This window comes from Amblyraja radiata, chromosome 15 (assembly GCF_010909765.2).
Source record: "Amblyraja radiata isolate CabotCenter1 chromosome 15, sAmbRad1.1.pri, whole genome shotgun sequence".
NCBI lineage: Eukaryota > Metazoa > Chordata > Chondrichthyes > Rajiformes > Rajidae > Amblyraja > Amblyraja radiata.
The window spans coordinates 48764770-48781285 of NC_045970.1; the positions used below are offsets into that span (position 1 = coordinate 48764770).

At 46.1% G+C, this 16516-nt stretch overlaps 1 protein-coding gene across 1 annotated transcript in view; it reads right to left on the reverse strand.

Annotated features, from left to right (window-relative positions):
- The window catches only part of rnls (renalase, FAD dependent amine oxidase), a 94085-nt gene that overhangs the window by 70730 nt on the left and 6839 nt on the right, over positions 1-16516 (reverse strand). The window contains exons 2-4 of the mRNA XM_033034371.1: positions 15945-16050; positions 13883-14028; positions 7634-7786 (exon numbers count right to left, since the gene is read on the reverse strand). Of these exons, the coding sequence (XP_032890262.1) occupies positions 7634-7786; positions 13883-14028; positions 15945-16050 (405 nt within the window). The remainder of the gene's footprint in view (positions 1-7633; positions 7787-13882; positions 14029-15944; positions 16051-16516) is intronic.

Below are 16516 nucleotides of genomic sequence, written 5' to 3' on the forward strand. Positions count from 1 at the left end.
TGGAAGAGTCTAGGACCAGAGGTCATCGCCTCAGAATTAAAGGGCACTCTTTTAAAAAGGAGATGAGGAGGAACTTCTTTAGTCAGAGGGTAGTTAATCAAGAATTTGTCCATCTCTGTCATAAAGATATCAACTGACCTGGCCTCTGCAGCCCTCTGTGTCAATGAGTTCCACAGGGTAGTTAATCTGTGGAACTCATTGCCACAGAGGGTTGTGGAGGCCGTCAATCGATATTTTTAAGGCAGAGATGGACAAATTCTTGATTAGAACGGGTGTTGGGTTATGGGGAGAAGGCAGGAAAATGGGATTAAGAGGCAGAGATCACATATGATGGAATGGCAGAGTAGACTCGATGGGCCGAATGGCCTAATTCTACCCCCATAACTTGTGAATATCAGGTACATGTATACAATGAGTATAGATGTTGGGAGGTTATGTTACACTTATACAAGACATTGGTGAAGAATTCTGTTCAGTCTTGGTCACCATGTTATAGGAAAGATGTTGTCAAGCTGGAAAGGGTGCAGAGAAGATTTACGAGGATGTTGCCAGGATTCGAGCGCTTGAGCTATAGGGAGAGGTTGAGCAGGCTATGAGTCTATTCCTTGGAGCGCAGGAAGAGGATGAGGGGTGATCTTTTAGAGGTGTACCAAATCATGAGAAGGATAGATTGGGTAAACACACAGAGTGTTTTACCCAGAGTAGGGGAATCAAGAACCAGAGGACATATATTTAAGGTGAGAAGGGAATGATTTAATGGGAACCTGAGGGGCAACTTCTTTTCCACAAAGGGTGGTAGGTCAGTGATAATATTTATACTGAAGAACAGTGGCGCAGCGGTGCTGCTTCACAGCGCCAGAGACCCGGGTTCAATCCTGATCACGGGTGCTGTCATTACGGAGTTTGTACATTCTCCCTGTGACCACGTGGGTTTTCACCGGGATGTTCCGGTTTAGAAACATAGAAACATAGAAAATAGGTGCAGGAGGAGGCCATTCGGCCCTTCGAGCCAGCACCGCCATTCATTGTGATCATGGATGATCGTCCCCTATCAATAACCCGTGCCTGCCTTCTCCCCATATCCACTAGCCCCTAGAGCTCTAACTATCTCTCTCTTAAATCCATCCAGTGACTTGGTCTCCACTGCCCTCTGTGGCAGGGAATTCCATAAATTCACAACTCTCTGGGTGAGAAAGTTTTTTCTCACCTCACTCTTAAATGACCTCCCCTTTATTCTAAGAATAAAGTGGGTTTCTTCCCACACTCCAAAGATGTACAGGTTTGGAGGTTAATTGGCTTGGTAAAATTGTAAATTATCCAGAGTGTGTGTAGGATTGTGTTAGAGTGCGGGGATTGCTGGTCGGCGCGGGCTCGGTGGGCCGTGGGACCTGTTTCCGTGCTATATCTCTAAACTGAACTAACCTAAACTAAATGGAAAACAGAACTCATTAAGAGTAAAATCTAACTCTCTGGGTGAAAAAGTGTTTCCTCATCTCAGTCCTAAATGGCCTACCCCCTATTCATAAACTGTGACTCCTGGTTCTGGAATTCCCCCAACATAGGGAACATTTTTCCTGCATCTAGCCTGTCCAATCCCTTAAGAATTTTATATGTTTCACTCTTTTGTCTCCTTTTCACCTCTATCATTTGTCATTTACTCCACCCGTCAGCTAATCAATGGGGAGCCTTAATGGGAATCTGAGGGGCAACTTTATTTTTCCCCACACGAGCTGCCAGAGGAGAGGACATTTAAGAAACGTTTTGACATGTGCATGGATAGGACAGGTTTGGAGGGATACGGGCCAAACGCAGGCAGGTGGGACTAGTGTAGCTGGGACATGTAGGCCCGATATGGGCAGGTTGGGCGGAAAGGCCTGTTTCCACGCCGTCAGCCACTGTGATTCTTATCTTTTCCCTTCCCGTTCATCTCCAATCTCTTTCACATCTTGCCAAAAGAAGTTGCCAGCTACATCTGTTTCATGTAGAATTCAGCTACTGTTCCGGAGTTCGGGCCTGAGAAAGGTTATAAACTGCACAAAAAGGAAGACTGCGACACAAGACCTAAATATAGGTCTGAACAGGATAATTAAGTTGCCGAGACATCTGCCAGGCAACTGGGAGCGCTGGGCTAAACGTGGTTGAGATATGTACGGGGGGGGGGGGGGGGGGGGGGGGGGGGGGGGAGGTTTCTGTTCACAAGGTTTTAATTGCGCGAGTATTTGCGGTCAGGGCCACCATTACGGATCAAAATTACAATCAACGGGGGAGTCAAAGCAGGGGAATCAGAGCGTAAGGAGGAGGGGAAGTAGAGCGGGGTCAGAATGGGAGTTTTTCAACGTGAAATGTCTGGGCAATAAATGAAGCAGTCTTGCTGGTCTCGAAGCTGGGATCCCACCTGCCAGAATTTTGGTTCTGTTCGCCAATCCTGACTCAGGATGAGATATCACGCGTTTTTTTCAGCAACGCCGTCCAAGCTGAGAACAAGAGGAAGGGTTTAAAAAAAAAAACACCCCCGGCGTTTTTGTTTTAAAATGGCCACGAGACTGAGAGTAGTCAGAATCATAAGGGTTTTGTTTCTGTTGCTCTGCACACAGCGTTGGCTCGGACGCAAGTGCCTGCTTAGCAAATGTCGTTCAGCAATGGTCTACTTTTCAGGGCCTGAGGGACTCAACCGAATAGGTAGCAACCGTGTGAGGCTAATTTTGGAAGCTGCTTAACCTGGCGAGTTTCAGTGCAGAAAATTGTTTCCAGACCAAAGTCTGCCCTCTGCCTTGCACTGTAGTCCATCTGATGACTCTCTCATGCTGCCACCTTGTGTCCCTTGATGAACAACGGTACGTTACTGAAATACTCTACTTCCTCCTTCTTTCTGCTGCCCATGCCGTCTCTAGGTCAGAGTTGTCAAGTTAACTCCGTGCCTTCTGTTCAACGCAGTCTGTAACTTTCCGCCTTCTGTATCTTTTCCCTTCGCTCGATCGATACAGGTGCTCCCCGGTTTACGATGCTTCGACTTGCGATATTTCGACTTTCCGATCGGCAAACGCGGTGAGCCGCTCGTCACTTCCGGTCACGTGATCGCAATGTATTAAATGCGTTTTCGACTTACGATATTTTCGGTTTACGTTATCGGAACGTAACCCCATCGTAGGTCGAGGAGCAGCTGTACCTGAGCGTAGTATTATCTGATCTGAAGATAGACACAAAGTGCTGGAGCAACTCAGTGGGTCAGGCAGCATCTTTTTAGTTTTTAGTTTAGAGATGCAGCACGGAAACGGGGGGGGGGGTGGAGGGTTAAGCAGATGGTTGGGACAAAGGCCGGAAGATTAGAACCAAAGGAGTGAGACAAAAGGATTGAAGAGTTGAAAATTGTGAAGCCAGAGGAAGGAATGAGAGTGGTGGGGGAGGTGTGAGGAGAGAAAGGGAAGGGGGAGGGGAGTGGTTGGCGGGGTTAACTAAAACTGTGGAATAAGCTGCCCAAATGGAATATGAGGTGCTGTTCCTCCAGTTTGCGTGTGGCTTCACTCGAGCAATGAAGGAGGCCCAGGACAGAAAGGACAGTGTAGGAATAGGCAGGGGAGTTGAAGTGGTTGGCAACTGGGAGATCCAATTGTGAAAATGTTGCTTTTCACTGTATTCCAAAGCAAGTGACAATAATAAACCTAAACGTTGAATTTCCAACAGAAAATGCCTGTATTCCTAATACATCTTATCCATTTTTATAGATTTAGTCATAGAGAGAGATACAGTGTGGAAACAGGCCCTTCAGCCCAACTTGCCCACAACAGCCAACATGCCCCAGCTACACTAGTTCCACCTGCCTGCGCTTGGTCCATTTCCCTCCAAATCTGTCCTATCCATGTATTTGTCAAACTGAATTTTAAATGCTGGGATAGTCCCAGCCTCAGCTACCTCCTCTGACAGCTTGTTCCATACACCCACCACCCTTTGTGATTTAAACGTAGAAAATGTGCAGATCCACATAAAATCAACCGATATGCAAAATACTTTAAAACAGTTATGTGGCACCAATCATGTCCAAGATAAACTACAGGCTTTAGAGATACAGCACAGAAACAGGCCCTTCAGCCTACCGAGTCTATGCCGACCAGTGATAATAGCACGATCCGACACACTAGGGACAATTTACAATTTTTTTTTAACCATGCCAATTAACCTACAAACCTGTACATCTTTGGAATGTGGGAGGAATGTCTGCCATGGGCTGGACCTACACAATGAATGGAAGAGCTCTGGGACCTGTTGTAGAGCAGAGGGATCTAGGAGTGCAGGTGCATGGTTCCTTGAAGGTGCAATGGGAGGTAGATAAGGTGGTCAAAAAGGCTTTTGCCACTTTGGTTTTCTTCAATCAGAGTATAGAAGTTGGGAGGTCATATTGCAGTTGTATAAGATGTTGGTGAGGCTGCGTTTAGAGTATTGTGTTTAGTTCTGGGCACCATTTTATAGAAAATATGCTGTCAAGCTGGAAAGGGTACGGAGAAGATTCACAAGGATGTTGCCAGGGCTAGAGGGTCTGAGCTATAGGGCGAGGTTGAGTAGGCTGGGTCTGTATTCCTTGGAGCGCAGGAGGATGAAGGATGATCTTATAGAGGTGTACAAAATCATGAGGGGAATAGATCGGGAAGATGCACAGAGTCTTTTGGCCAGAGTAGGTGAATCGAGGACCAGAGGACATGCTGTAGGTTTAAGATGAAGGGGAAAAAACTTAATAGGAATCTGAGGGGTAACATTTTCACACAAAGGGAGGTGGGTGTATGGAACAAGCTGCCAGAGGAGGTAGTTGAGGCAGGGACTATCCCAACGTTTAAGAAACAGTTAGACAGGTCCATGGATAGGACAGGTTTGGAGGGATATGGACCAAACTCAGGTAGGTGGGACTAGTGTAGCTGGGACATGTTGGCCAGTGCGGGTATGTTGGGTCGAAGGGCCTGTTACACACTATGACTCTGACATCACCCATAGGCAGGATCGAATCTGGGTCTCTGGCGCTGTAAGGCAGCAAACTCTTCCGCTGTGCGGCTGTGCTTAGACCCAAAATTGTACAGAGCTTTTTCAGCTTTACAGTAACATAATCCTTGCACATAAAGGATAAAAAAGAAAGGCAGGCAGATATACAGCGACACGTACAAACTCAAAACCATTAGATTACTTTTTTAAATAATTTATCGCAGACCTGGTTTATGCTTCCAGCTCCATAACCTTTAGGGACTGTAAATATTTAAGCTGCAGGGACAAATCCTTTGGCAATAATGTATTACCGCTTTGCTACTATTTCAAAATTGGTCGACAGCAGAAAATCTAAAAATGGTAATTATTTAAAAGTATACCCAAGCATAAAAAAAATATTAGTCAAAGTAAGTTTTGCAGGCTGGTAATCTGGATTGCAACTGTGTTGTTGCTACAATACCAGGACTTTCATATGAAGAAAGACTGGATAGACTCGGCTTGTACTCGCTAGAATTTAGAAGATTGAGGGGGGATCTTATAGAAACTTACAAAATTCTTAAGGGGTTGGGCAGGCTAGATGAAGGAAGATTGTTCCCGATGTTGGGGAAGTCCAGGACAAGGGGTCACAGTTTAAGGATAAAGGGGAAATCTTTTAGGACCGAGATGAGGAAAACTTTTTTCACACAGAGAGTGGTGAATCTCTGGAACTCTCTGCCACAGAAGGTAGTTGAGGCCAGTTCATTGGCTATATTTAAGAGGGAGTTAGATGTGGCCCTTGTGGCTAAAGGGATCAGGGGGTATGGAGAGAAGGCAGGTACAGGATACTGAGTTGGATGATCAGCCATGATCATATTGAATGGCGGTGCAGGCTCGAAGGGCCGAATGGCCTACTCCTGCACCTATTTTCTATGTTTCAAATACTCCACACCATTGAACTATTGATACAGAAGCTAGCTTCATTCCTAAGTAGAGGTCCTTGCAGTCGCAAGGAACTGCAGATGTTGGTTTACAAATAAAGACACATAGTGCTGGAGTAACTCAGCTGCTAAGGCAGCATCTCTGGAGGACATGGATGGGAAGCTTCTTAAATTTTAGATAACTACTAACCCTTGGGACGACAGCCTTGGACTTTTGACTCCCTCTCTTCCCTGTGCCCTTCGTGAATGCACAGCCATTTCTCACACCATCCGGCCCCCTTTTGAGTTTGGTTCATTGTCACGTGTACCGAGGTACAGTGAAAAGCTTTTGTTGCGCTAACGAGTCAGCGGAAACGCAATACATGATTACAATCGAGCCATTTACAGTGTACAGACTGCGGATGGCAAGTCAATGGGTATTTTTTAGGCAAGGACAGGTAGGTTCTTAAATAGTACAGGTGTCAAAGTTAAGGCAGGAAAATGGTGTTCGCAGGGAGAGATGGATTAGCCACGATTGAATGGCGGGTAGACTTGATGGGCCAAATGGCCTAATTCTGCTCCCATCACTTATGAACAGACCCGGAAGTCGGCTACGGGAATGGATCTGCCGGCTCCGGCCGGGCTGGAGTTCCAGAGCTCTGGCCACATGGGAGCAGATTCAACCCGCCGATTGGCCACGGAAGTCCCGATGACATCAAGATCAGCTGCCTCACCCGGCCTAAGCAGCACATTTTCGGGGTGGGGGGGGGGGGGGGGGGGGGGGTGATTTCAAGTGCGCTCTCATAATTTTGGCCGGATTAAAGGAGGTGCCAGATCACCAGTTGAGGTAAAATAAAAGGTGGACCTGATTTGTAATAGTCCAAAATCTTTGGCTTCAGCAAATATCGTTTTGTCTCCACATTTTTCACACGGGTCAGACAACACCACCCAGTTACCTTCCCGCCATCTGGATCTGTCAACCTGGAGAAACTCAGTGGGTGCGGCAGCATCTATGGAGCGAAGGAAATAGGCAACGCTTCGGGCCGAAACCCTCAGGGTTTCGGCCCAAAACGTTGCCTATTTCCTTCGTTCCATAGATGCTGCCGCACCCGCTGAGTTTCTCCAGCACTTTTGTCTACCTTCGTTTTTCCAACATCTGCAGTTCCTTCTTGAACAGTCAACCTGGAGTGTGAATTTCAAACAGACATGTTTTTGCCTACTAATTGTTTGCACATTGACAAAAAATGTATATAATTTTGTCTGTTTAACTTTTTTTTTAAAGCGCGTTGCTGTTATATTAATTTTAACAGTAATAGACAACCAGTGAGAGTTATGAAAACCAAAACATCAAGAATCGATATACGTTTTGATACAAATTCAAATCCTATGTTCAGTTTAGTTAGAGATACTGCGCAGAATCTCGCCCTCCCATCCACTCCAAAGAGTCTGCAGCGACCAGCGATCCCCGCACACTTACGTTATCCTACACACACTAGGGACCATTTACTTTTATACCAAGTCAATTGACCTACAAACCTGGAGGTCTTTGGAGTGTGGGAGGAAACCGAAGATCGCGGAGAAAACCCACGCAGGTCACGGAGGGAACGTACAAACTCCGTTCAGACAAGCACCCGTAGTCGGGGTCGAAACCGGGTCTCCGGCACTGTGAGGCATCAATTGTGCCGCTGCCCGACCGTGTCGCCCTTTGTTGGTGTTGGCATAAGTGTTAGCGATAGTGATTCTTTGCTTCATTTGGAAGAAAGTGCACTTACGGGTCTTCATGTCTCCTTGCAGTTTAAGCATCTGAGGAACTGGCATCGTCAGGACAACGGCATCAAACATTTCCGCAGGGCCCGAGTCGCAGCACACCTCCAATTTCCCCTCTTTGAGGTTGATGCGGGTAACATGGCGATTGTACAGCACGTCTGGATGTTGAAAGCAATTAGGCATGAACAACAAGGAGAAACTTACAAAACTTATAGAAACTTACAAAATTCTTAAGGGGTTGGACAGGCTAGATGCAGGAAGATTATTCCCGATGTTGGGGAAGTCCAGAACTAGGGGTCACAGTTTAAGGATAAGAGGGAAGTCTTTTAGGACTGAGATGAGACCGAGAGTGGTGAATCTGTGGAATTCTCTGCCACAGAAGGTAGTTGAGGCCAGTTCATTGGCTATATTTAAGAGGGAGTTAGATGTGGCCCTTGTGGCTAAAGGGATCAGGGGGTATGGAGAGAAGGCAGGGATGGGATACTGAGTTGGATGATCAGCCATGATCATATCGAATGGGGGTGCAGGATCGAAGGGCCGAATGGCCTACTCCTGCACCTATTTTCTATGTTTCTATGTCTATGAACTGCAATTGCTGATTATCGCACAAGAGAGACACAAAGGTCAGGCAACATCTCTGGTTATCGTGGATAGGTGACGTTTCGGGTCGGGACCCTTCTTCAGAAGAAGAGCCTGGAGTAACTCAGCGGGTCAGACAGCATCCCTGGAGAACATGGACAGATGATGTGTGGGAATGAACTGCAGATGCTGGTTTCCACCGAAGATAGACACAAAAAGCTGGGGTAAATCAGCGGGTCTGAGACAGCATTGCTGGAGAGAAGGAATAAGTGCTGGAGTACTGGAGTAACTCAGCGGGACAGGCAAGTTCAAGTTCAAGTTGCATTTATTGTCACATGCACCTTTTGGTACAGTGAGATTTGAGTTACCATACAGCCATACGAATAAAAAAGAACACGATAGAATTTAACGTAAATACCTCCCCCCACAGCATCCCTGGAGAGAAGGAATGGGTGACGTTTCAGGTCGTGACCCTTCTTCAGTCTGAGATGTTGGGCAGAGCTGTAAGGCAGCAGCTCTACTGCTGCGCCACTGTGCCGCCCCCTAATGCCCCCATCATATATGATGATTTATGATGGGGGAAAAAAACATCAAATAACCTGATGCGTAGGGAGGAACTGCAGATGCTGGTTTAAACCAAAGATAGACACAAAAAGCTGCAGTAACTCAGCGGGGCAGGCAGCATCTCTGGAGAGAAGGAATGGGTGACGTTTCGCGTCAAGACCTCTCTGAAGAAGGGTCTCGAACCAAACGTCACCCATTCCTTCTCTCCAGAGATGCTGCCTGTCCCGCTGAGTTACTCCAGCTTTTTGTGTCTATTAACAGGGCTGCCAACATTGGGTGAGAGTTGGGAGTGAGAAATTGCGAGAGACCAAGCCCGAAGGAGCGCAGCGACCGAGGGAGAGTCCACAGGTACTTATCTAATGCGGTAATCTTTTATGGGGCACTTCACGGACCTAATTTTGTATAACATAATTTGCTCCATCCATTGGCTTCTTGTTATCTAACATGCTAGTTACTTTGTCAAATAAGTCATCAATTGGTTGAACACAATTTCTCATCCATAAAATTATACTCACTCAGCTGTATAAGTATTCTGTTACTATTTCCTTCATTTTCCTAACAAACTGTCCTGAAGTCATTTTCACCCACAATATTTTCTGTATTTTGCTGTCTTCCTCTGAGCTGTGACTTTTCCGAAATGCAAAGTCCAATAACTATATATTTAAGCAATATTATTCTATGTGATCTTGAGAATACATAATATTTTCTGTTGTATTCATAACACAACAATGATAGAAAGATCTTTGTTTTGATTGCACCTACCAACATGTATACATTATTATATCGCAGTTAATATGTACCAAGGGCAAATTTTTGTTCTAATGCTCCCCATTCCCAATTACTTTTACAGTGAAGTGATTGAAATCCAAGTGAATTTTAATGGCATCAGAAAAATAAAACCTGATAAAAATGGATGATATTCATTACTTGGTTGGTTGGGGTCAGTATCAGCACAATTACTATATTAAACTTTGAATCTTCAGATGTCCTGGTTCAAGCTAAAACTAAAGACAAATAATAACCTCCTCACACATTCTCTGTCACTCCTTTAAAATATGCCTCTTCTTCTCTTCTTTGAACAAGCTCTTAAACATCACATCTGAATCAGTTTACATCTGATTACACTCCTTGAGGATGTTTATCTACGTGGTCAATTAATAATTAACGAGATTGCGGACATTTATATTCAACCTGTCAAAGGTATTTGGGAGGGGGGGGGTTAGAAATAGTCAGTGAGGTAAACAAACATAATAGTTGAGTGGCAAATAACAATGGTGCTACCTTCCCAGTATTTAACTGAAGGAAATAATGGGTTATCTGGGCTGCATGTTGTGACAGACAGCCTGACATCTTGCATGTCATTTTAATATTACACTTATCCCATCCCCCTGGATATTCCAGATTAATAAAATAAGGTTTAGTCAACTAATTACAAATCAGGCTAATTACAAATCAATAACATTAGCCAACTCCGAAACAGGAAGCGTTGAGCATTGGGATCCAGACATTACGGACAAATGGCCTCAGTTCCCCGCTCACATCTGGCAGTGCTCTCCGTCTGAACCAGGGGCCGCGGTGCATTTTTGAAAGTGGGGGGGGCTGAGCGATCACTGGCCTTGGGTGTACCCGGCGAGGGAGTGGAGCGACTGAGTGGGGGAAGGGAGGGTGTGGGAGGGGGGTGACATTTAGGGACATGGTAGGGACATTTTGGAATTTGATGTATTAGAATTATGTTTTAGTGCATTGTAGAAGTATGATTTCAATGTTTTTTGTTTGAAGTATTTTTAAGAGGCAACTTTTTAAGGGGTAACCTTGTGCGGGGATCGCTGGTCGGCAAGAAATTGGTGGGCCGAAAGGTGCTTGTTTCCGCGCTGTATGTCTAAACTAAACTAAAATAAACCAATTTAGGAGGATTACAAGTTAGGATATTAGGATCATGTAAATAACCATGAAACTGGGAGAAATTAAACCCATAATAATAGTTGATGCTGGAAATCTGAATTAAGAACACAAAATGCACCAAGTGCTCAGCTGGTATCTACAGTAGGTATGAGTCGTGGGTGGTTCAATACACAAAATGTGCTCAGTAATTCACTCAGGCTACTCTGACTCATGGCCACCGAGGCCAAGGATAACAGCTGCAACAACATTGGAATTCCACCCCCTGCTGGGTGGCACGCCATCCTGCCTTGGAAATCTATCGCCAGCAGGGGGCGGCAGCACAGTGGCGCAGCGCTAGAGACCCGGACAGTACCAGAGACCCAGGTTCGATCCTCACCTCAAGTGCTGTCCCGTACGGAGATTGTGCCTTCTCCCTGTGACTGCTTTCTCCGGGTTTTCTACTCAGTCTGAAGAAGGGTCTTGGCCCGAAACGTCACCCATTCCTTCTCTGCAGAGATCCTGCCTGTCCCGCTGAGTTACTCCAGAATCTTGTGTCTATCTTCGATTTAAACCAGCATCTGCAGTTCCTTCCTACACATTTTGAGCTACTCCACCATTTTGTTTACTCCAGATTCCAGCATCTGTTGTTCCTTCTGTCTCCGTTAAATATCAAGGTATCCCTCTGAGTTCCTCCAGTACTTTTGTGTTTTACCGAAAATAATACAACGTGTTGTGTGGTCCTTCCTGACAATGCAGCCTCCATAATAACTATTCCCCCATCTTTAGTCATAGAGTGATACAGTGTGGAAACAGGCCCTGCGGCCCAACTTGCCCACACCAGCTAACAATGTCCCGGATACACTAGTCCCACTTGCCTGCGCTTGGTCCATATCCCTCCAAACTTGTCCTATCCATGTATCTGTCTAACTGCTTCTTAAACAATGAGATAGTTCCAGCCTCAACTACCTCCTCAGGCAGCTTGTTCCATACACCCACCACCCTTTGGGTGAAAAAGTTACCCCTCGGATTCCTATTAAATCTTTCCCCTTCACCTTGAACCTATGTCCTCTGCTGCTTGATTCCCCTACTCTGGGCAAGAGACTCTGTGCATCTACCCGATCTATTCCTCTCATGATTTTGCACACCTCTATAAGATCACCCCCTCATCCTCCTGTGCTCCAAGGAATTGAGACCCAGCCTACTCAACCTCTCCCTGTAGCTCACACCCTCTAGTCCTGGCAACATCCTCGTAAATCTTTTCTGAACCCTTTCAAGCTTGGCAATATCTTTCCTATAACATGGTGCCCAGAACTGAACACAATATTCTAAATGCGGTCTCACCAACGTCTTATACAACTGCAACGTGACCTCCCAACTTCTATACTTGATACTCTGACTGATGAACCTTCCTTCTGCCCACCATCCATGTTATAGAGTCATACAGAAAGAAAATAGGCCCTTCGGCCCAACACGTCCATGCTGACCAAGATGCGCCATCCAAGCTAGTCCCATATGCCTGCATGTGGTCCATATACGTACCTCCAAACCTTTTGTATCCATGTATCTACCCAAATGTCTTTCAAATTGTTGTTATTGTATCTGCCCCAACTATCTCCTCTGGCAGACACAAAATGCTGGAGTAACTCAGCAGGTGAAGCAGCATCTATAGAGAGAAGGAATTGGCGATGTTTTGGGTCGTGACCCTTCTTCAGGCTCGCCCGCTGAGTTACTCTAGCATTTTGGGTCTACCGACGATTTTACCAGCATCTGCAGTTCTTTCTTACATATCTCCTCTGGCTGCTCATTCCATACGCCCACTGCTCTCAGGGTTAAATAAACTCTTTTAAAAAAACTAAATATTTGCCACGTGCTCATATGATTGAACCGTTTCTTTTAAATACAGAATGGAAACCGTACGAATGTTATCTTCATTGGTAGCTTCAAGCACAAGTATTCTGTGTAGTAAAAACAGTTTGTGATTGATTGAAGGATGAAGCATGGAAACAGGCCCTTCTGCCCACCGGGACCATGCTACCCATCGATCACCCGCTCACACTAGTTCTACCTTATCCCACTTTCTCATCCACTCCCCTGGCACGCCAGGGGTAATTTTACAGAGGAACAATTAATTGATAAAAACCCGCACGTCTTTGGGACGTGGGAGGAGATGGAGCAACGCACACGGTCACAGGGAGAATGATGGGTGAACGCGATACGATGGAACTTTATTCATCCCCGGAGGGAAAATGGTCTGCCAACAGTCACAACGCACAAGAAGGTACACCAAAAATTGAAATTAAAATTAAAGATGAAAAAGAAAAAGACAAGCGACGGTTGGCTGACTGCCGTGTGCACAGCGCCTTGACCGGAACAAACATTATTGGCTTACCCCTTCCATCACTTGAATCACTCTACCATAAACGGACACTTCACAAAGCCCGCAAGATCATCACTGACCCCACTCACCCTGCACACTATGCCTTTCAGCTACTGCCCTCTGGGAGGCGTTACAGGTCAATTGCCTCCAAAACAACCCGTTTCAAAAACAGTTTCATTCCTACCGCAATTAACTTTTTAAACTCCGTACGGTGAGGAAATACGAATAAGCGTGGCCCTTATGTATTATGAAATGTGTCTGTTTGTATGTATATCTACGTTACGAGTTGAATGTTTGATGCAATGTTGGACCTGTATCGAGCTGTACTGAGAACAAATTCCACCAGCCTGGCTGTGTGGTCATTAAAAAATACAATAACAACAATAACAATACAATAACAACTAACACAGGTTTATCCCCTGGGCAGAGGATTCTAAAACTAGAGTGCCCTCCCCCCCCCCACCCTTTGTTCTCCCCCCTGTCCCTCACGGCGTTCCCCCCCATGACTGGTCCCCATTGTTTAGTGCAAGATAAATCCAGTAAAGTCTGATCAAAAGATGGTTTGAAAAGTCTGCAATGGGGTAGATGGGAGGTCGGGACCACTATCTGGTTGGTGAGGATGATTCAGTTGTCCTGATAACAGCTGGAAAGAAAGAAATCCCTGAATTCCCGGGGGCGGGGTGTGTTTTCAAACTTCTGTACCTCTTGCGCCTATTAAATTATTAACGAGCTGTTGACATCACCCCTTTAATTGGCATTCAGTTTCAGGCCTCTACTGGTAAAACTTTACAACCTGTTCTCAACAGTCTGGCCCAATGAACAGGATCATAAAGTTGATTTTGCCGTCCAATACCTGAGTCACTGAGGTAATATTTGACAATCGAGGAGATCCCTCGGGGTGCCATGTAGTTACAGATTCCTTCGTCTTTTATTGTTATTCCTTCCACGGAACCAAGAAGAGGTTTTAAAACGCCTCGCGACAACAACTCTTCATAAAAACTGAGAAAGAAAGAACATATAGCTGCATTTAAAAAAAATTGTTTCCAGATTAGCAATCTGATATATTAGCCAAGTCGTAATTTAGTTTCGTTTGGAGATACGGCATAGAAACATAGAAAATAGGTGCAGGAGTAGGCCATTCGGCACTTCGAGCCTGCATCGCCATTCAATATGATCATGGCTGATCATCCAACTCAGTATCCTGTACCTGCCTTCACTCCATACCCCCTGATCCCTTTAGCCACAAGGGCCACATCTAACGCCCTCTTAACAGGCCCTTCGGCCCACCGAGACCGCGCCGGCCAGCGATCACCGCACACTAGCACCAGTCCTTATCAGAGGGTGGGCAACGAGTGCTATTTGGCATGGGCCTCATGCCTGTCTGCTTCAAAGGGATCTTGATTTGGAGGCCTCTAAAATTGAAATTGGCCTGGGCCTCAGTTCATCCATGAGCAGGCCTGACTCGCACTATCCTACACACACTAGGGACAATTTTACATTGATAACAAGCCAATTAGCCCACAAGCCTGTATGTCTTTGGAGTGTGGAAGGAAACTGACAACCTCGGAGAAAACCCACGGGGAGAACGTACAAACTCCGTATGGACTAACACCCATAGTCAGGACCGGATCCTTGTCTCTGGCACTGTGAGGTAGCTCTACCGCAATGCTATTGTGCTGACAATTTATTTATTTTATTATTAAAATGCTGACCAAGATGCCTCAATTCCAATCATCCCCCCTGCTGCGTTTGGCCCATATCTCTCTAAACCATTTCTATCCATGAACCTGTCCAAGTGACTTTTAAGTGTTGTTATTGCATCTCCCTCGAGTATCTCCTCTGTTATGCTTGTTCCATAAACCCACCACTCTGTGTGTGAATCAATTGGTATTAAGTTTAGTTTATTATTGTCACGTGTGCCGAGATACAGTGAAAAGCTTTTTTTGTTGCATGCTCTCCAGTCAGCGACAAGACTATACATGATTACAATCAAGCCTTCCAAAGTGTACAGATACAGGATAAAGTTTAGTGCAAGATAAAGTCCGGGAAAGGCCAATGAAAGATAGTTCGAGGGTCTCCAATGATGTCGATCGGTGGTCAGGACCGGTCTCTGGTTGAGGGGAGCATGTAGAATATTGATAACAGCTGGGAAGAAACTGTCCCTGGATCTGGAGGTGTGCGATTTCAAACTTCTGTAACTCTTGCCTGATGATGAGAAGGGAGGAGAGGGAGTGACTGGGTTGAGACTGGTCCTTGATTATGCTGTAGAGTTCCCGCTAAAGTAATCTGCAAATCTCACCACTCCACTAATTCAGCGCGATTTACTCTGTATGAGGGAATGGACAGGCGACGTTTCAGGTCAGGACCCTTCTTCCGACAGATGGTAATACGTGGGAGAAAGCTGGAAGAGAGACAAAGCCTGGCAAGTGATAGGTGGATACAGTTGAGAAGGGGGGAGGAGGATCATTGGCAGGTGGAGCAAGTGACAATGGCTAGAGATGAAAAGCAGACAAAAAGGTGTCAGATAAGGACAGATTTAAAGGACGTTCCTTTGGGACGGAGATGAGGAAGAATATCTTTCGTCAGAGGTTAGTGAAACTGTGGAACCTAGGGGCAGTGGTAGAGTTGCTGACTTACAGCACCAGGGAACATCATGATCATGGGTGCTGTCTGTATGGAGTTTGTACGCTCTCCCCGTAACCTGTGTGGGTTTTCTCTGAGGTCTTCGTTTTCCTCCCACACTCCAAAGACGTACAGGTTTGTAGGTTAATTGGCTTCGGTAAAATTGTAAATGGTCCCTAGTGTGTGTAGGAGAGTGCTAGCGTGCGGAGATCGCTGGTCAGCGCGGACTCGGTGGGCCGAAGGATCTGTTTCCGCGCCGTATCTCTAAACTAAAACGAAACCTCAACTAGTACCTTTGATGCTTCTCAGCGAAGTACGGGGTCGCTGTGATGTACTGTGCTCCCAGATCTGCTGTGCAGTTTGAGTCGTGCGGATCTCTGCTTGTGTTCATTCTTCCTCCTTGAAACAAAAAGGTTTTGGGTTTAGCATTGACATTCCTTATGACTCTGCATACATTTACATTCTTGTAACCCTCTCACTCTGAGCAGGGGCGGAAATCCCGGGGGGGGGGCGTCCCCCCGTCCCCCCCCCGGGATTTCCGTGTCAGTGAAATCTCTGATTTCCGCGACAGTGGGGGTGGGACTGATGATCGAGGGCGCCGATTGGACGAGAGAGACTTTGGTCAGCAGGCAATGAGGGGGGAGGGGGGACCATGATGATTCAGTGTGATGATTGGAGGAGGGGGGTGTCAGTCAGAGGCGGAAGTAGGATGGTGGGACTGGAAGGCTCCGTGAAGGGGCCAATTCAAGCCCCATGATTTGGGGTGGACGAAGCTGCTGTTGCTGGAGTTCGGAGTCGGTCACCAACCAGGTCAGCTCCTGATGTTACCGTCCACAGCAAAGATGCTAGACAGGGCCCACGGCCG